The sequence below is a fragment of the Salmo salar genome, chromosome 17 (assembly GCF_965601325.2).
Source record: "Salmo salar chromosome 17, fSalSal1, whole genome shotgun sequence".
NCBI classification, from domain to species: Eukaryota; Metazoa; Chordata; class Actinopteri; order Salmoniformes; family Salmonidae; genus Salmo; species Salmo salar.
Genome location: NC_138307.1, coordinates 85,141,593 through 85,162,061, shown reverse-complemented (window position 1 = coordinate 85,162,061; position 20,469 = coordinate 85,141,593). Strand labels below are relative to the sequence as shown.

Sequence of the window (20,469 nt, the reverse complement as noted above, 5' to 3'; positions counted from 1 at the left end):
TGGTACCCCCTGTATATAGCCTCCACATTGGCTCTGTACCGGTACCACCTGTATATAGCCTCCACATTGACTCTGTACCGGCACCCCCTGTATATAGCCTCCACATTGACTCTGTACCGGTACCCCTTGTATATCGCCTCCACATTGACTCTGTACCGTAACACCCTGTATATAGCCTCCACATTGACTCTGTACCGGCACCCCCTGTATATAGCCTCCACATTGACTCTGTACCGGCACTCCCTGTACATAGCCTCCACATTGACTCTGTACCGGCACTCCCTGTATATAGCCTCCACATTGACTCTGTACCGGTACCGCCTGTATATAGTCTCCACATTGACTCTGTACCGGTACCGCCTGTATATAGCCTCCACATTGACTCTGTACCGGCACTCCCTGTACATAGCCTCCACATTGACTCTGTACCGGCACTCCCTGTATATAGCCTCCACATTGACTCTGTACCGGTACCGCCTGTATATAGTCTCCACATTGACTCTGTACCGGTACCACCTGTATATAGCCTCCACATTGACTCTGTACCGGCACCCCCTGTATATAGCCTCCACATTGACTCTGTACCGGTACCCCTTGTATATAGCCTCCACATTGACTCTGTACCGTAACACCCTGTATATAGCCTCCACATTGACTCTGTACCGGTACCACCTGTATATAGCCTCCACATTGACTCTGTACCGGCACCCCCTGTATATAGCCTCCACATTGACTCTGTACCGGCACTCCCTGTATATAGCCTCCACATTGACTCTGTACCGGTACCGCCTGTATATAGTCTCCACATTGACTCTGTACCGGTACCCCCTGTATATAGTCTCCACATTGACTCTGTACCGGTACCCCCTGTATATAGTCTCCACATTGACTCTGTACCGGTACCCCCTGTATATAGCCTCCACATTGACTCTGTACCGGTACCCCCTGTATATAGCCTCCACATTGACTCTGTACCGGTACCCCCTGTATATAGCCTCCACATTGACTCTGTACCGGTACCCCCTGTATATAGCCTCCACATTGACTCTGTACCGGTACCCCCTGTATATAGCCTCCACATTGACTCTGTACCAGTACCACCTGTATATAGCCTCCACATTGACTCTGTACCGGTACCCCCTGTATATAGCCCCACTATTGTTATTTACTGCTGCTCTTTAATTATTTGTTACTCTTAAGAGAAAGAGCAGGATGAGGGAGAGAGAGAGAGAGAGAGAGAGAGAGGGAGCAGAAAGAGCAGGATAAGGGAGAGGGAGAGAGAGGGGATGGATAGAGCAGGATGGAGGGAGAGAGAGAGAAAGGGATGGATAGAGCAGGATGGAGGGAGAGAGAGAGAAAGGGATGATAGAGCAGGATGAGGGAGAGAGAGAGAGAACAGAAAGAGCAGGATGAGGGAGAGGGAGAGAGAGGGGGATGGATAGAGCAGGATGGAGGGAGAGAGAGAGAGGGAGGGATGGATAGAGCAGGATGGAGGGAGAGAGAGAGAGGGAGGGATGGATAGAGCAGGATGGAGAGAGAGAGAGAGAGGAAGGGAGGGATGGATAGATAGAGCAGGATGGAGAGAGACAGAAAGAGAGAGCAGTCTATGGAAGTTATTGGGAGGTTTGACACAGTGCTCTAATCCAGCATCACAGAGAGAAGGGGAATAAGACTGATATCTACACCAGCAAATCACTAAACGTCTCCACACCTGATGCCCAGGGCCCCTGTTCAACCACACAGCCCTCCCATTTGCTCCCGTTCAACCACTCAACCACACAGCCCCTCCCATTCAACCACACAGCCCCTCCCATTCAACCACACAGCCCCTCCCATTCATCCACACAGCCCCTCCCATTCATCCACACAGCCCCTCCCATTCATCCACACAGCCCCTCCCATTCATCCACACAGCCCCTCCCATTCAACCACACAGCCCCTCCCATTCAACCACACAGCCCCTCCCATTCAACCACACAGCCCCTCCCATTCATCCACACAGCCCCTCCCATTCATCCACACAGCCCCTCCCATTCATCCACACAGCCCCTCCCATTCATCCACACAGCCCCTCCCATTCATCCACACAGCCCCTCCCATTCATCCACACAGCCCCTCCCATTCATCCACACAGCCCCTCCCATTCATCCACACAGCCCCTCCCATTCATCCACACAGCCCCTCCCATTCATCCACACAGCCCCTCCCATTCATCCACACAGCCCCTCCCATTCATCCACACAGCCCCTCCCATTCGCTCCCCTCCCTGTCACTCACACTGAGAAGGCCGCCCTGGCTCTTGGTGTGCCCAAACACCTTGTCCACAGTACAGTTCTTCAGAGGGTAGACTCTCTGGCCAGCAAACTTATCTCCGTTGGTGGGATGGAGAGGGTGGCAGGGCTTGGCTTGGAGAAGGACATCACTAAACAGGAAGAACATTTTGGGCTTGACCTCTGCTCCTTTAGGGGGGACGGTACGCAGCCAGCCCTCACGCAGGTACCAGCGACCTGTGGGGTACAGAGAGAGACAGAGACAGAGGGAGACAAAGGGAGCGAGACAGGGAAAAAGGGAGAGAGAGAGGGAGAGGTGAGAGGAGCTACCAGTCTGTCAAGTTGTCATTCATTCCTAATAAGGTGTTTCTTCTGGTTGTCACCTTGCTAATTGCCTTGTCAATCTAACCATCCTCCAAGCCAACCAAATGAAGCCTAATTAACTAACGTAATTAGAAACATTATTTAAGGACAGAGAGAGAAGAGAGTGAGACAAAACAAAGGATGACAGGTGGAATATAAGAGAAAGAAAGTAGGAGAGGGATGGAGAGAAACGAAGGTAGACAAATTGAGACAGAGAGAGATAGAGACAGAGAGAGAGAGATAGATAATTCTGCAGGGCAGAATTAGGCCAATATCCACTAATAATAAAAACTCAAAAAAGAGCAATTAAGTTTTGGAAACATCTAAAATACAGCGACCCCCCTCTCATATCATTACCAAGCCCTGCAATGCCAAGAGCTGAGCAAAGAAAAGAGTCCCCTCATCCAGCTGGTCCTGAGTTCACATGTTCTACTAACACACTGAAGCCTCAGGACCCTCATCCAGCTGGTCCTGGGGCTGAGTTCACAAACCTGTTCTACTAACACACTGAAGCCTCAGGACCCTCATCCAGCTGGTCCTGGGGCTGAGTTCACAAACCTGTTCTACTAACACACTGAAGCCTCAGGACCCTCATCCAGCTGGTCCTGGGGCTGAGTTCACAAACCTGTTCTACTAACACACTGAAGCCTCAGGACCCTCATCCAGCTGGTCCTGGGGCTGAGTTCACAAACCTGTTCTACTAACACACTGAAGCCTCAGGACCCTCATCCAGCTGGTCCTGGGGCTGAGTTCACAAACCTGTTCTACTAACACACTGAAGCCTCAGGACCCTCATCCAGCTGGTCCTGGGGCTGAGTTCACAAACCTGTTCTACTAACACACTGAAGCCTCAGGACCCTCATCCAGCTGGTCCTGGGGCTGAGTTCACAAACCTGTTCTACTAACACACTGAAGCCTCAGGACCCTCATCCAGCTGGTCCTGGGGCTGAGTTCACAAACCTGTTCTACTAACACACTGAAGCCTCAGGACCCTCATCCAGCTGGTCCTGGGGCTGAGTTCACAAACCTGTTCTACTAACACACTGAAGCCTCAGGACCAGAACATCCAATCAATCAGAATAAACCAAATTACAACACAGTCAAAACAAAACTACATTGTTTACTGGAAAACACAAGCACAAACACAAAGCAAAATGCAGTGCCATCTGGCCCTAAATCGACAGTACACCGTGGCTAACTATTTGACCATGGTTACTGATCAAAACCTTAGAAAAACCTTGACAAAGTACAGGCTCAGTGAGCACAGCCTTGCCATTGAGAAGGGTAGACACAGGAAAACCTGGCTCCCTGTAGAGGAAAGGCTGTGCAACCACTGCACAACAGTAGAACCTGAGACGGAGCTGCATTTCCTGACAAAATGTCAAAAATATAAAACAATTAGAGAGTGTAATTTCTCCAAATTTGAAACCCTTATTCAAGGTTTCAAAGACCTCTCTGATGAGGATAGGCTCCCCGTCCTGTTGGGGGAGGACGCAGAGAGATGTGTGTTGGCAGCGCACTACATTGCTGCCTGCCATAAGATGAGGGACAGTGTCTGACAGACCAATCAACCTGCACATGTCCTCTACTGTATGGTTATTGTTATTGTTGAATGTATGGTTATTTTGACCCTTGGTTATTGTTGTTACTGTTGTCCCGTTGACAATTTTGATTCTCATTTTTATTTATTTTTTATATTGTAAATATACAAAATAAGCTTTGGCAATATGTACAATGTTACGTCATGCCAATAAAGCGAATTGAATTGAATGATGAGAGAGAGACAGAGAGACCGAGAGAGAGAGAGAGAGAGAGAGAGAGAGCACAGAGAGAGAGAGACACAGAGAGAGAGAGACAGAGAGAGAGAGACACGAGAGAGAGAGAGAGCAGAGAGAGAGAGAGAGAGAGAGAGAGAGAGAGAGAGAGAGAGAGAGAGAGACAGAGAGGGACACAGAGAGAGACAGAGAGAGAGCAGACAGAGAGAGAGAGACAGAGAGAGAGACACGAGAGAGAGACACAGAGAGAGAGACACAGAGAGAGAGACCGAGAGAGCACAGAGAGAGAGAGAGACACAGAGAGAGAGAGAGACACAGAGAGAGAGAGAGACACAGAGAGAGAGAGAGACACAGAGAGAGAGAGAGACACAGAGAGAGAGAGAGACACGAGAGAGAGAGAGAGACCGAGAGAGAGCAGAGAGAGAGAGCACAGAGAGAGAGAGAGAGCACAGAGAGAGAGACAGAGAGAGAGAGAGAGACAGAGAACACCCCATGGATATTAAAAACAACACTGAAGGCTGAGGAACAGCAGGTCAGAAATCAGCTCAACGTAATTGAAGAATCCATAGAATCTAACCACTTCTGGGAAAAGTGGTAAACTCTAAACAAACAACATGAAGAATTATCTATCCAAAACAGAGATGTATGGATAAACCACTTCTCTAATCTTTTTGGCTCTGTAACAAAGAATAAACAGCAAAAACATATACATGATCAAATACAAATGTTAGAATGAACTATTAAAAAGACTACCGGAACCCACTGGATTCTCCAATTACAGTGAATGAACTACAGGACAAAATACAAACCCTCCAACCCCAAAAGACCTGTGGTGTTGATGATATCCCTCAATGAAAATATCAAATACACAGACAACAAATTCCAATTGGCTATACTAAACCTCTTTAACATCATCCTCAGCTCTGGCATCTTCCCGGATATTTGGAACCAAAGACTGATCACCACCAATCCACAAAAGCGGAGACAAATTTGACCCCAATAACAACCGTGGGATATGCATCAACAGCAACATTGGGAACATCCTCTGCATTATCATTAACAGCAGACTTGTACATTTCCTCAGTGAAAACAATGTACTGAGCAAATGTCAAATTGTCTTTTTACCAAATTACCGTACGACAGACCACGTATTCACCCTGCACACCCTAATTGATACACAAACAAACAAACCAAAAGGCAAAGTCTTCTCATGCTTTGTTGATTTAAAAAATATACACTGCTCAAAAAAATAAACACTTAAACAACACGATGTAACTCCAAGTCAATCACACTTCTGTGAAATCAAACTGTCCACTTAGGAAGTAACACTGATTGACAATAAATTTCACATGCTGTTATGCAAATGGTATAGACAACAGGTGGAAATTATAGGCAATTAGCAAGACACCCCCAATAAAGGAGTGGTTCTGCAGGTGGGGACCACAGACCACTTCTCAGTTCCTATGCTTCCTGGCTGATGTTTTGGTCACTTTTGAATGCTGGCGGTTCTTTCACTCTAGTGGTAGCATGAGACGGAGTCTACAACCCACACAAGTGGCTCAGGTAGTGCAGCTCATCCAGGATGGCACATCAATGCGAGCTGTGGCAAGAAGGTTTGCTGTGTCTGTCAGCGTAGTGTCCAGAGCATGGAGGCGCTACCAGGAGACAGGCCAGTACATCAGGAGACGTGGAGGAGGCCGTAGGAGGGCAACAACCCAGCAGCAGGACCGCTACCTCCGCCATTGTGCAAGGAGGAGCAGGAGAAGCACTGCCAGAGCCCTGCAAAATGACCTCCAGCAAGCCACAAATGTGCATGTGTCTGCTCAAACGGTCAGAAACAGACTCCATGAGGGTGGTATGAGGGCCCGACGTCCACAGGTGGGGGTCGTGCTTACAGCCCAACACCGTGCAGGACGTTTGGCATTTGCCAGAGAACACCAAGATTGGCAAATTCACCACTGGCACCCTGTGCTCTTCACAGATGAAAGCAGGTTCACACTGAACGCGTGACAGACGTGACAGAGTCTGGAGACGCCGTGGAGAACGTTCTGCTGCCTGCAACATCCTCCAGCATGACCGGTTTGGCGGTGGGTCAGTCATGGTGTGGGGTGGCATTTCTTTGGGGGGCCGCACAGCCCTCCATGTGCTCGCCAGAGGTAGCCTGACTGCCATTAGGTACCGAGATGAGATCCTCAGACCCCTTGTGAGAACATATGCTGGTGCGGTTGGCCCTGGGTTCCTCCTAATGCAAGACAATGCTAGACCTCATGTGGCTGGAGTGTGTCAGCAGTTCCTGCAAGAGGAAGGCATTGATGCTATGGACTGGCCCGCCCGTTCCCCAGACCTGAATCCAATTGAGCACATCTGGGACATCATGTCTCGCTCCATCCACCAACGCCACATTGCACCACAGACTGTCCAGGAGTTGGCGGATGCTTTAGTCCAGGTCTTGGAGGAGATCCTTCAGGAGACCATCCGCCACCTCATCAGGAGCATGCCCAGGCGTTGTAGGGAGGTCATACAGGCACGTGGAGGCCACACACACTACTGAGCCTCATTTTGACTTGTTTTAAGGACATTACATCAAAGTTGGATCAACCTGTAGTGTGGTTTTCCACTTTAATTTTGAGTGTGACTCCAAATCCAGACCTCCATGGGTTGATAAATTGGATTTCCATTGATTATTTTTGTGTGATTTTGTTGTCAGCACATTCAACTATGTAAAGAAAAAAGTATTTATTAAGAAGAGTCCCCTAAGCAAGCTGGTCCTGGGGCTCTGTTCACAAACAGACCCCACAGAGCCCCAGGACAGCAACACAATTAGACCCAAACAAATCATGAGAAAACAAAAAGATAATTACTTGATAAAGAATTTACCAAAAAAAAACAGAGCAAACTAGAATGCTATTTGGCCCTAAACAGAGAGTATAGTGGCAGAATACCTGACCCTTGTGACTGACCCAAAATTAAGGAAATCTTTGATTATGTACAGACTCAGTGAGCATAGCCTTGCTATTGAGAAAGGCCGCCGTAGGCAGACCTGGCTCTCAAGAGAAGACAGGCTATGTGGAAACTGAGCTGCACTTTTTACTAAAACATTTTTACCCCCTTTTTCTCCCCAATTTCATGGTATCCAATGGAGTTACAGTCTTGTCTCATCGCTGTAACACCCGTACAGACTCGGGAGAGACGAAGGTCGAGAGCCTTGCGTCCTCCAAAATACAACCTAGCCAAACCGCACTGCTTCTTAACACAACGCACATCCATCACGGAAGCCACCAATGTGTCGGAGGAAACACCGTACACCTGGCGACCGTGGTCAGCGTGCACTACGCCCGGCCCGCCACAGGAGTCGCTAGAGCGCGATGGGACAAGAACATTCCTGCCGGCCAAACCCTCCCCTAACCCAGACGACGCTGGGCCAATTGTGCGCCGCCCCATGGACCTCCCGGTCGCGGCCGACTGTGATAGAGCCTGGGCCCGAACCCAGAATCTCTGGTGGCACAGCTAGCACTGCGATGCCTTAGACCACTGCGCCGCCCGGGAGGCCTCTCAGCTGCACTTCCTAACCTCCTGCTCTAATGTATGGCCAACATTAGAGACACATATTTCCCTCAGATTACCCAGACCCACAGAGAGAATGTCATCATCTCTGTTGATTGGCAGCCGTAGGATGGCTAATACATGAGATGTTGACATTTCATGTATTAGCCAATTCGTTTTTATGGATCGAATGCCATTCTTGCCCTGGTAGGCTGTGATGAGGAGAGAGGGCTTCAGCTACAGACTGGGATTATTTAAGAGGTCAAAGCGCAGGTCAAATACCACGCGGTTTAAAATATGGTCTAACACGGGGAAACATTAAAAAAGTGACAACACGTTATTCTGTCAGGTGTGGAGATGGACTGGCTGTAATAACACTTGTTTAACACGGGGAAGAGATGGGACTGGCTGTAATAAGACTTGTTTAACACGGGGTTATTCTGTCAGGTGTGGAGATGGACTGGCTGTAATAACACTTGTTTAACACGGGGTTATTCTGTCAGGTGTGGAGATGGACTGGCTGTAATAACACTTGTTTAACACGGGGTTATTCTGTCAGGTGTGGAGATGGGACTGGCTGTAATAAGACTTGTTTAACACGGGGTTATTCTGTCAGGTGTGGAGATGGATTGGCTGTAATAACACTTGTTTAACACGGGGAAGAGATGGGACTGGCTGTAATAAGACTTGTTTAACACGGGGTTATTCTGTCAGGTGTGGAGATGGGACTGGCTGTAATAAGACTTGTTTAACACGGGGTTATTCTGTCAGGTGAGGAGATGGGACTGGCTGTAATAAGACTTGTTTAACACGGGGTTATTCTGTCAGGTGTGGAGATGGGACTGGCTGTAATAAGACTTGTTTAACACGGGGTTATTCTGTCAGGTGAGGAGATGGGACTGGCTGTAATAAGACTTGTTTAACACGGGGAAGAGATGGGACTGGCTGTAATAAGACTTGTTTAACACGGGGTTATTCTGTCAGGTGTGGAGATGGACTGGCTGTAATAAGACTTGTTTAACACGGGGAAGAGACGGGACTGGCTGTAATAAGACTTGTTTAACACGGGGTTATTCTGTCAGGTGTGGAGATGGACTGGCTGTAATAAGACTTGTTTAACACGGGGAAGAGATGGGACTGGCTGTAATAAGACTTGTTTAACACGGGGTTATTCTGTCAGGTGTGGAGATGGGACTGGCTGTAATAAGACTTGTTTAACACGGGGTTATTCTGTCAGGTGAGGAGATGGACTGGCTGTAATAAGACTTGTTTAACATGGGGAAGAGATGGGACTGGCTGTAATAAGACTTGTTTAACACGGGGTTATTCTGTCAGGTGTGGAGATGGGACTGGCTGTAATAAGACTTGTTTAACACGGGGTTATTCTGTCAGGTGAGGAGATGGACTGGCTGTAATAAGACTTGTTTAACACGGGGAAGAGATGGGACTGGCTGTAATAAGACTTGTTTAACACGGGGTTATTCTGTCAGGTGTGGAGATGGGACTGGCTGTAATAAGACTTGTTTAACACGGGGTTATTCTGTCAGGTGTGGAGATGGGACTGGCTGTAATAAGACTTGTTTAACACGGGGTTATTCTGTCAGGTGAGGAGATGGGACTGGCTGTAATAAGACTTGTTTAACACGGGGTTATTCTGTCAGGTGAGGAGATGGGACTGGCTGTAATAAGACTTGTTTAACACGGGGAAGAGATGGGACTGGCTGTAATAAGACTTGTTTAACACGGGGTTATTCTGCCAGGTGTGGAGATGGGACTGGCTGTAATAAGACTTGTTTAACATGGGGAAGAGATGGGACTGGCTGTAATAAGACTTGTTTAACACGGGGAAGAGATGGGACTGGCTGTAATAAGACTTGTTTAACACGGGGTTATTCTGCCAGGTGTGGAGATGGGACTGGCTGTAATAAGACGTGTTTAACACGGGGTTATTCTGCCAGGTGTGGAGATGGGACTGGCTGTAATAAGACTTGTTTAACACGGGGTTATTCTGCCAGGTGTGGAGATGGGACTGGCTGTAATAAGACTTGTTTAACACGAGGTTATTCTGCCAGGTGTGGAGATGGGACTGACTGTAATAAGACTTGTTTAACACAGGGTTATTCTGCCAGGTGAGGAGATGGGACTGGCTGTAATAAGACTTGTTTAACAGAGGGTTATTCTGCCAGGTGTGGAGATGGGACTGGCTGTAATAAGACTTGTTTAACACGGGGTTATTCTGTCAGGTGTGGAGATGGGACTAGCTGTAATAAGACTTGTTTAACGATGGGGTTATTCTGCCAGGTGAGGAGATGGGACTGGCTGTAATAAGACTTGTTTAACACGGGGTTATTCTGCCAGGTGTGGAGATGGGACTGGCTGTAATAAGACTTGTTTAACACGGGGTTGTTCTGCCAGGTGTGGAGATGGGACTGGCTGTAATAAGACTTGTTTAACATGGGGTTATTCTGCCAGGTGAGGAGATGGGACTGGCTGTAATAAGACTTGTTTAACTGGATGGTGTCATGTCTATTTAAATGGGTCTCTTCACTTCAAAACAGGTGGCCAAAAGTTCAACTCAGACCGCCCAACCTCATAATTACACAGAGAACAGGCAGGCAGACAGACAGGCAGACAGGCAGGCAGGCAGGCAGGCAGGCAGGCAGATAGGGGTTGAAATGCTGTGTTCTTAGATTGAAGTGGCTGGGGAACACCATGGTTAGGGTCAACTCAAGTTAAATTCCAGTCAATTCAGAAAGTAAACCATTTCCGAATTCCAATTCATCATTTTTGTTATTGACGAGCATTGAAGAGATTTAAATGTGAATTTCAGTGTACTTCCAGAATTTACTGGAATTTCAAATGGAATTGACCCTGACCCACACAACACACACACACCTCCAGCCATCCGGGCCCTTGTCTGTGCAGTACCGAGTACAGAACCATCAACAGCCCTTTGAGCCTCCAGCCAGCCGTGGGTTCAAAGAGCAGGAACTGTGAGCTCCCCTCTCCATGTTCTCTCCTTTCAACCTCCGCTGTCAAAGACTTACCAATTCTCTACTACAAAGACCTGTCGGTCAGTCGGCTGGCATCAGGGGGTAAAGGATGGCCCTGTGTGTGTGTGTGTGTAGGGAGGATGGTCCTGTGTGTGTGTGTGTGTGTGTGTAGGGAGGATGGCCCTGTGTGTGTGGGTGTGTGTGTGTGTGTAGGGAGGATGGCCCTGTGTGTGTGTGTGTGTGTGTGTGTGTGTGTGTGTGGTGTGTGTGTGTGTGTGTGTATATAGGGAGGATAGCCCTGTGTGTGTGTGTGTATAGGGAGGATAGCCCTGTGTGTGTGTGTGTATAGGGAGGATAGCCCTGTGTGTGTGTGTGTGTGTGTGTGTGTATATAGGGAGGATAGCCCTGTGTGTGGGTGTGTATAGGGAGGATAGCCCTGTGTGTGTGTGTGTGTGTGTGTGTGTGTGTGTGTGTGTGTGTGTGTGTGTGTGTGTGTATATAGGGAGGATAGCCCTGTGTGTGTGTGTGTGTGTGTGTGTGTGTGTGTGTGTGTGTGTGTGTGTGTGTGTGTGTGTGTGTGTGTGTGTAGGAAGGCCCAGGTGAAGAAGGTTGAACAACAAAGGACCAGGGTGAGAGGAAGGGACGGGACACTGGACTGGGGTGACATGGTACGGGGGGAGATTCATTTGAAGTGGACTTTGTTCCAGAACACTGTCATGTCATGAATGATTGGATGAACCTTAGTGCTCGTTCCTGAGTTGTTTCAGGTTAGGGACGGGATCGATCCTGAGTTGTTTCAGGTTAGGGACGGGATCGATCCTGAGTTGTTCCAGGTTAGGGACGGGATCGATCCTGAGTTGTTTCAGGTTAGGGACGGGATCGTTCCTGAGTTGTTTCAGGTTAGGGACGGGATCGTTCCTGAGTTGTTTCAGGTTAGGGACGGGATAGTTCCTGAGTTGTTTCAGGTTAGGGACGGGATCGTTTCAGGTTAGGGACGGGATCGTTCCTGAGTTGTTTCAGGTTAGGGACGGGATCGATCCTGAGTTGTTTCAGGTTAGGGACGGGATCGTTCCTGAGTTGTTCCAGGTTAGGTACGGGATCGATCCCGAGTTGTTTCAGGTTAGGGACGGGATCGATCCCGAGTTGTTTCAGGTTAGGGACGGGATCGTTTCAGGTTAGGTACGGGATCGATCCTGAGTTGTTTCAGGTTAGGGACGGGATCGATCCCGAGTTGTTTCAGGTTAGGGACGGGATCGATCCTGAGTTGTTTCAGGTTAGGGACGGGATCGTTTCAGGTTAGGGACGGGATCGTTCCTGAGTTGTTTCAGGTTAGGTACGGGATCGATCCTGAGTTGTTTCAGGTTAGGGACGGGATCGATCCTGAGTTGTTCCAGGTTAGGGACGGGATCGATCCTGAGTTGTTCCAGGTTAGGTACGGGATCGCTCCTGAGTTGTTTCAGGTTAGGGACGGGATCGCTCCCGAGTTGTTTCAGGTTAGGGACGGGATCGATCCTGAGTTGTTCCAGGTTAGGGACGGGATCGATCCTGAGTTGTTTCAGGTTAGGGACGGGATCGATCCTGAGTTGTTCCAGGTTAGGGACGGGATCGCTCCCGAGTTGTTCCAGGTCAGTCAAAAGGACTGGATTTCCCAGGAGGTTAAATGGGGTCAATACCTTCGGTTAGGGCTGTGGTTGGGCGTTTTAAGAGCCAACGAGGACATGTTATCCATGTCATCATCACTCATCTCTATTCTCTCATTCACTGTTCTCTCCCACCCTTTCCCTCTGTCTCCCCCCTCTCTGTCTCCCTTCCTTTCCATCTCTCTCTCTCCCCTCTCTGTCTCCCACTCTTTCCCTCTCTGTCTCCCTCCCTCCCTCCCTTTCCATCTGTCTCCCCCCTCTCTGTCTCCCCCCCTTTCCATCTCTCTCTCCCTCCTCTCTCTCTCCCCCCCTTTCCATCTCTCTCTAATGCATGCTCTCCTTCACTCTCCTACCCTCTCTGAGCCGGACCAGGCCTTAGGAGAGGACAGAGCTCCAGGCAGATTTCCCACCAAATTAGCCTCCATTCATCCATCTCTCCAGCCTCCCTCCCTCCCTCCCTCTCACCTCCCTCCATCTCTCCAGCCTCCCTCCCTCCCTCTATCCATCTCTCCATCCCTCCAGACATCTCTCCAGCATCCACCTCTCTAGCCCCCACCTTCTCTACAACCCCCCCCTCCAGCCTCCCAGGATAACTCCGTCCAGCCAGACTGTCTGTGGTATCGATGTCTCATTGATTCCTCTCTTCTTATTATCTCACAATCAGCCTCCTTATCTTTTGCTGGGCTACTCAATATGATCCAGGGGCTCCATCTCTCTCTCTCTCTCTCTGCCTGGCTACCTCCTCATCTGATGGAGTAGTCAATATGATCCAGGGACTCCATCTCTCTCTGCCTGGCTACCTCCTCATCTGATGGAGTAGTCAATATGATCCAGGGACTCCATCTCTCTCTCTGCCTGGCTACCTCCTCATCTGATGGAGTAGTCAATATGACCCAGGGACTCCATCTCTCCATCTCTCTCTGCCTGGCTACCTCCTCATCTGATGGAGTAGTCAATATGATCCAGGGACTCCATCTCTCTCTGCCTGGCTACCTCCTCATCTGATGGAGTACTCAATATGATCCAGGGACTCCATCTCTCTCTCTGCCTGGCTACCTCCTCATCTGATGGAGTAGTCAATATGATCCAGGGACTCCATCTCTCTCTCTCTCTCTGCCTGGCTACCTCCTCATCTGATGGAGTAGTCAATATGACCCAGGGACTCCATCTCTCTCTCTCTCTCTGCCTGGCTACCTCCTCATCTGATGGAGTACTCAATATGATCCAGGGACTCCATCTCTCTCTCTCTCTGCCTGGCTACCTCCTCATCTGATGGAGTAGTCAATATGATCCAGGGACTCCATCTCTCTCTGCCTGGCTACCTCCTCATCTGATGGAGTACTCAATATGATCCAGGGGCTCCATCTCTCTCTGCCTGGCTACCTCCTCATCTGATGGAGTAGTCAATATGGTCCAGGGACTCCATCTCTCTCTCTCTCTCTCTGCCTGGCTACCACCTCATCTGATGGAGTAGTCAATATGATCCAGGGACTCCATCTCTCTCTCTCTGCCTGGCTACCTCCTCATCTGATGGAGTAGTCAATATGACCCAGGGACTCCATCTCTCTCTCTCTCTCTGCCTGGCTACCTCCTCATCTGATGGAGTACTCAATATGACCCAGGGACTCCATCTCTCTCTCTCTCTCTGCCTGGCTACCTCCTCATCTGATGGAGTAGTCAATATGATCCAGGGACTCCATCTCTCTCTCTCTCTCTGCCTGGCTACCTCCTCATCTGATGGAGTACTCAATATGATCCAGGGGCTCCATCTCTCTCTGCCTGGCTACCTCCTCATCTGATGGAGTAGTCAATATGACCCAGGGACTCCATCTCTCTCTCTCTCTCTCTGCCTGGCTACCTCCTCATCTGATGGAGTAGTCAATATGATCCAGGGACTCCATCTCTCTCTGCCTGGCTACCTCCTCATCTGATGGAGTACTCAATATGACCCAGGGACTCCATCTCTCTCTCTCTGCCTGGCTACCTCATCTGATGGAGTAGTCAATATGACCCAGGGACTCCATCTCTCTCTCTCTGCCTGGCTACCTCCTCATCTGATGGAGTACTCAATATGACCCAGGGACTCCATCTCTCTCTCTCTCTCTCTGCCTGGCTACCACCTCACCTCTGGTTAAACACTATGTAGGAGAAAGGGTGTCATTTGGGACACATCACTAGAGAAGCATCTAGTTTTTCTTTTAGCCACAGTAGAAGTGCTGGGGAAGAAGGAGAGGCTTTGAGGGCTGGGGTGGCGGGACTGTGAGGGAGGGGCTGAGACAGACTGGTGCTTGTCTTGATGTTAGTCAGGAGGATTCAGACCTGATTGGCTGAAAGAGAGGAGAGAGGCTCAGTGGAGAGTTGAAAGGGGCCTGAGAATTACGGATGAGATGAAAACCTCCTCCACACGAACAGAGAGATGAGACCTGCTGCTCACTAGCTATTCACAGCCATGCTTATGGAACCCCTTGAACACCTTTTGTGCTAAGCACACACACACACACACAGAAGTGTCCATAGACACATACGTGTGTGTGTGTGTGTGTGTGTGTGTGTGTGTGTGTGTGTGTGTGTGTGTGTGTGTGTGTGTGTGTGTGTGTACACACAGCTTCCTTTTCATGTGCCAGTCCACTAGATGAGTCTGTAATTGGTCCGTGGGGAGACAGGCGGGGTGATCGAGGCACGAGGAGGACATCTCTCTGTTGTTCCTTCTACACGTGGACCACTCCCTCGGGAGGAGAGGAGAGAGGAGGAGGAGAGGACAGGAGGGGAGAGGAGGAGGAGGAGGAGAGGGTGGAGCAGATGAGGAGAGAAGGAGAGAGGGGAGGACAGGAGGAGAGAGGGGAAGACAGCTAGAGGACAGGAGGAGAGAGGTGAGGACAGGAGGGGAGAGGTGAGGACAGGAGGGGAGAGGTGAGGACAGGAGGGGAGAGAGGAGGAGAGAGGTGAAGACAGGAGGGGAGAGGAGGAGGAGGAGAGGGAGAGAGAGGAGGAGGAGAGGTGAGGACAGGAGGGGAGAGGAGGAGGGGAGAGGGGAGGACAGGAGGGGAGAGGAGAGAGGAGAGGAGAGGAGAGGAGAGGAGGAGAGAGGAGGAGGAGAGAGGTGAGGACAGGAGGGGAGAGGAGGAGGAGAGGGGGAGAGAGGAGGAGGAGGACAGGGGGAGAGGGGAGGACGGGGGTAGAGGAGGAGAAGGAGAAGAGGGACACCACTCCACAAGTAAAAAGAGAAATACATAAGGGGGAATGAAAAAGAGAGAAACCAGGAGAAAGGGAAGGCCCACTCGCTCCCGACCAATTAGGGCCAAGACCAGATCTGATATTGGGTCCAATTAGCATGTTGAGATCTGATTAAAATATCCATACAAAATCACAAATGTTGTATTGATTTAAGTGATACATCTCCTCTCCCTATTAAACTAACACTCTTCTCACCAAGTGCCCACAGCGAGAGAGAGAGAGAGAGAGAGAGTGAGAGAGAGAGAGAGAGAGATAAAGAGAGCTGTAGAGAAGTAGAGTGAGAGAGAGAGGAGAGAGGCAGAAAGGTAGAGTGAGAGACAGGAGAAAGGCAGAGAAGTAGAGAGAGAGGAGAGAGGCAGAAAGGTAGAGTGAGAGACAGGAGAAAGGCAGAGAAGTAGAGTGAGAGAGGAGAGAGGTAAAGAGAGAACAGTAGAGAAAGAGACAGGTACACAAACAAGTGTGCGGTTAAAATAGGAATTAACGTCTTCCCACAGGGCCGTGGGGTGAGACAGGGATGCAGTTTGAGCATCACCCTCTTCAACATATATATCAACAAATTGGTGAGGGCACTAGAACAGTCTGCAGCACCCGGCCTCACCCTACTAGAATCTGAAGTCAAATGTCTACTGTTTGCTGATGATCTGGTGCTTCCGTCCCCAACCAAGGAGGACCTACAGCAGCACCTAGATCTTCTGCACAGCTTCTGTCAGACCTAGGCCCTGACAGTGAATCTCAGTAAGACCAAAACAATGGTGATCCAAAAAAGGTACAGTCGCCAGGACCACAAATACAAATTCCATCTAGACATCGTTGCCCAAGAGCACACAAAAAACTATACAAACCTTGGCCTAAACATCAGCGCCACAGGTAACTTCCACAAAGCTGTGAACGAGCTGAGAGACAAGGCAAGAAGGGCCTTCTATGCCATCAAAAGGAACATAAAATTCAACATACCAATTAGGATCTGGCTAAAAATACTTTAATCAGTTATAGAACCCATTTCCCTTTATGGTTGTGAGGTCTGGGGTCCACTCACCAACCAATAATTCACAAAATGGGACAAATATCAAATTGAGACTCTGCATGCAGAAATCTGACAAAATATCCTCTGTGTACAACGTAAAACACCAAATAATTCATGCAGAGCAGAATTAGGCCGATACCCGCTAATTATCAAAATCCAGAAAAGAGCCGTTAAATTCTGCAACCACCTAAAAGGAAGTGATTCCCAAACCTTCCATAACAAAGCCATCACCTACAGAGAGATGAACCTGGAGAAGAGTCCCCTAAGCAAGCTGATCCTGGGGCTACAGTGGCTTGCAAAAGTATTCAACCCTCTTGGCATTCTTCCTCTTTTGTTGCCTTACAACCTGTAATTAAAATAGATTTTTTTTTTTTTGGGGGGGGGGGGGTTGTATCATTTGATTTACACAACATGCCTACCACTTTGAAGATGAAAAATGTTTTTGTTTTTTTATTGTGAATCAAACATGACAAAAAAACAGAAAACTTGAGCGTGCATAACTATTGACCCCCCCAAAGTCAATACTTTGTAGAGCCACCTTTTGCAGCAATTACAGCTGCAAGTCTCTTGGGGTATGTCTCTATAAGCTTGGCACATCTAGACACTGGGATTTTTGCCCATTCTTCAAGGCAAAACTGCTCCAGCTCCTCAAGTTGGATGGGTTCTGCTTGCGTACAGCAATCTTTAAGTCATACCACTGATTCTCAATTGGATTGAGGTCTGGGCTTTAACTAGGCCATTCCAAGACATTTAGATGTTTCCCCTTAAACCACTCGAGTGTTGCTTTAGCAGTATGCTTAAGGTCATTGTCCTGCTGGAAGGTGAACCTCCGTCCCAGTCTCAAATCTCTGGAAGACTGAAACAGGTTTCCCTCAATAATTCCTCTGTATTTAGCGCCATCCATCATTCCCTTCAATTCTGACCAGTTTCCCAGTCCCTGCCGATGAAAAACATCCCCACAGCATGATGCTGCCACCACCATGCTTCACTGTGGAGATGGTATTCTCTGGGTGATGAGGGGTGTTGGGTTTGTGCCAGACATAGCATTTTCCTTGATGCCCAAAAAGCTACATTTTAGACTCATCTGACCAGAGTACCGTCTTCCATATGTTTGGGGAGTCTCCCACATGCCTTTTGTACGAACACCAAAAGGTGTTTGCTTTAGAATTTCTTTAAACAAAGGCATTTTTCTGGCCACTCGTCCGTAAAGCCCAGCTCTGTGGAGTGTACTTTTAAAGTGGTCCTATGGACAGATACTTCAATCTCCGCTGTGGAGCTTTGCAGCTCCTTCAGGGTTATCTTTGGTCTCTTTGTTGCCTCTCTGATTAATTCCCTCCTTGCCTGGTCCCTGAGTTTTGGTGGGCGGCCCTCTCTTGGCAGGTTAGCTGTGGTGCCATATTCTTTCCATTTTTTTAATAATGGATCAAATGGTGCTCCGTGGGATGTTCAAAGTTTCTGATATTTTTTTATATAACCCAACCCTGATCTGTACTTCTCCACAACTTTGTCCCTGACCTGTTTGGAGCGCTCTTTGGTCTTCATGGTGCAGCTTGCTTGGTGGTGTCCCTTGCTTAGTGGTGTTGTAGACTCTGGGGCCATTCAGAACAGGTGTATATATACTGAGATCATGTGACACTTAAATCAAGTCCACCTGTGTGCAATCTAATTAATTATGTGACTTCTGAAGGTAATTGGTTGCACCAGATCTTATTTAGGGGTTTCATAGCAAAGGAGGTGAATACATATGCACGCACCACTTTTCCGTTTAAAAAAATAATAATTTAAACAAGTTATTTTTTTCATTTCACTTTACCAATTTAGACTATTTTGTGTTTGTCCATTAGATGAAATCCATTTAAATTACAGGTTGTAATGCAACAAAGTAAGAAAAAAACGGCAAGGGGGATGAATACTTTTGCATGGCACTGTATTTTTACAAACACAAACAGAGCCCCAGGACAGCAACACAATTAGACCCAACCAAACCATGAGAAAACAAAAATAGAATTATTTCCAATGTGTAAACTGAACAAACTAGAATGCTATTTGGCCCTAAACAGAGAGTACACAGTGGCAGATTACCTGACCACTGTGAATTACCCAAAATTAAGGAAATCTTTGATTATGTACAGACTCAGTGAGCATAGCCTTGCTATTGAGAAAGACCGCCGTAGGCAGACCTGGCTCTCAAGAGAAGACAGGCTATCTGCACACTGCCAACAAAATGAGGTGGAAACTGAGCTGCACTTCTTAACCTCCTGCCCAAATGCATGACCAATATTAGAGACACTATGTACAGATTCAGTGAGCATAGCCTTGCTATTGAGAAAGGCCGCCAAAATGGGTGGGGGCGTAGAGATGGGTGGGGGCTGGAGAGGTGGATGCAGGAGAGATGTATGGAGTGAGGAAGTAGAGATTGATGGGGGCTGGAGGGAGGAGCTGCACTTCCTAACCTCCTGACAAATGTATGACCAGAGAGACACATATTTCCATTAGATTACACAGACCCACATATAATTAGAAAACAATCACATTTTTATAAACTCCCATGTAAGTCGCTCTGGATAAGAGCGTCTGCTAAATGACTTAAATGTAAAATGTAAATATCTACTGGGTGAAATACCAGTGTGCAAACACAGCAGTAAGATATGTGATCTGTTGCCACAAGAAAAGGGCAACCAGTGAAGAACAAACACCATTGTAAATACAACCTATATTTATGTTTATTTATTTAACTGTTTGCACATCGTTACAACACTGTAAATAAACAATGACATTTGAAATGTCTTTATTCTTTTGGAACTTTTGTGAGTGTAATATTTACTGTACATGTTTTATTGTTTTTGTTACTTTTGTTTATTATCTATTTCACTTTGGTTTGGCAATGTTAACATATGTTTCCCATGCCAATGTCATGACTGTCCTGTGCCGTTTAGAAGAATGGGTCAAATCAGCTTGGCAAGGGTTTACAAATAACCAGACCTTCTCTCACCCACAGAAAAGGGGAGGAGGGAACTGGGCCGGTTTGACAGCTCACAACCTGTTGTAAATTACAGAGGAGGACTTTTCCCCTCCAGTAAAATCTACCAAGGAATCATCTGTGTTAAGACTTTTTCCCGCCGAAACTTTAACACATTCAAAAATGGAATACTGGAACAATATTTCTAACATAAGAACGTGGGGAGAGAGATGATCTATAGAAAACTAACATCATATTGGTTTTTATTTTGTGATGTCATTAAAAACTTTATAAAGTGGAAAACTACAACTTGAAAAATATTTACACTACAGGTATGAAGTCTCCATCCTTAACGTTGCATATGAAATATGAAAAAAAATGCTGAAAGTATTTTTGTTAAGATATGAATGTGATGTTAGGAGGTATAAGAGAATCCATCTCCTATAAACTGTTCAAAGTTAGTAGTCACGCCCCGAGTGAGGTCAGAGAGTGTGTCAGACTGATGGAACTGACTCCGTTTCCCCAGAGTGCATAAAGGCTTGGGAGAGAAATCAACATTCAGACCAGGAAACGTGAGTCGGGAGCTACACGTTTGAAATGGTTGGAACTTTGAACCTCAACACGAGGTGCAGAAATAAACTCACCTTCCTTTAGACCACAAAGACGGC

At 47.8% G+C, this 20,469-nt stretch overlaps 1 protein-coding gene across 7 annotated transcripts in view; it reads right to left on the bottom strand.

The window, feature by feature from the left end:
* Positions 1 to 20,469, bottom strand: part of LOC123728277 (rho guanine nucleotide exchange factor 39-like) — a 110,203-nt gene that overhangs the window by 22,345 nt on the left and 67,389 nt on the right. For all 7 annotated transcript variants that reach the window (XR_014381247.1, XR_014381251.1, XR_014381249.1 and 4 more), the window contains exon 8: positions 2,278 to 2,507. Coding sequence is in view for 1 of the 7 variants with exons in the window: in XM_082964296.1 (XP_082820422.1) it covers positions 2,278 to 2,507 (230 nt within the window). In the remaining 6 variants the exon portion in view is untranslated. The remainder of the gene's footprint in view (positions 1 to 2,277; positions 2,508 to 20,469) is intronic.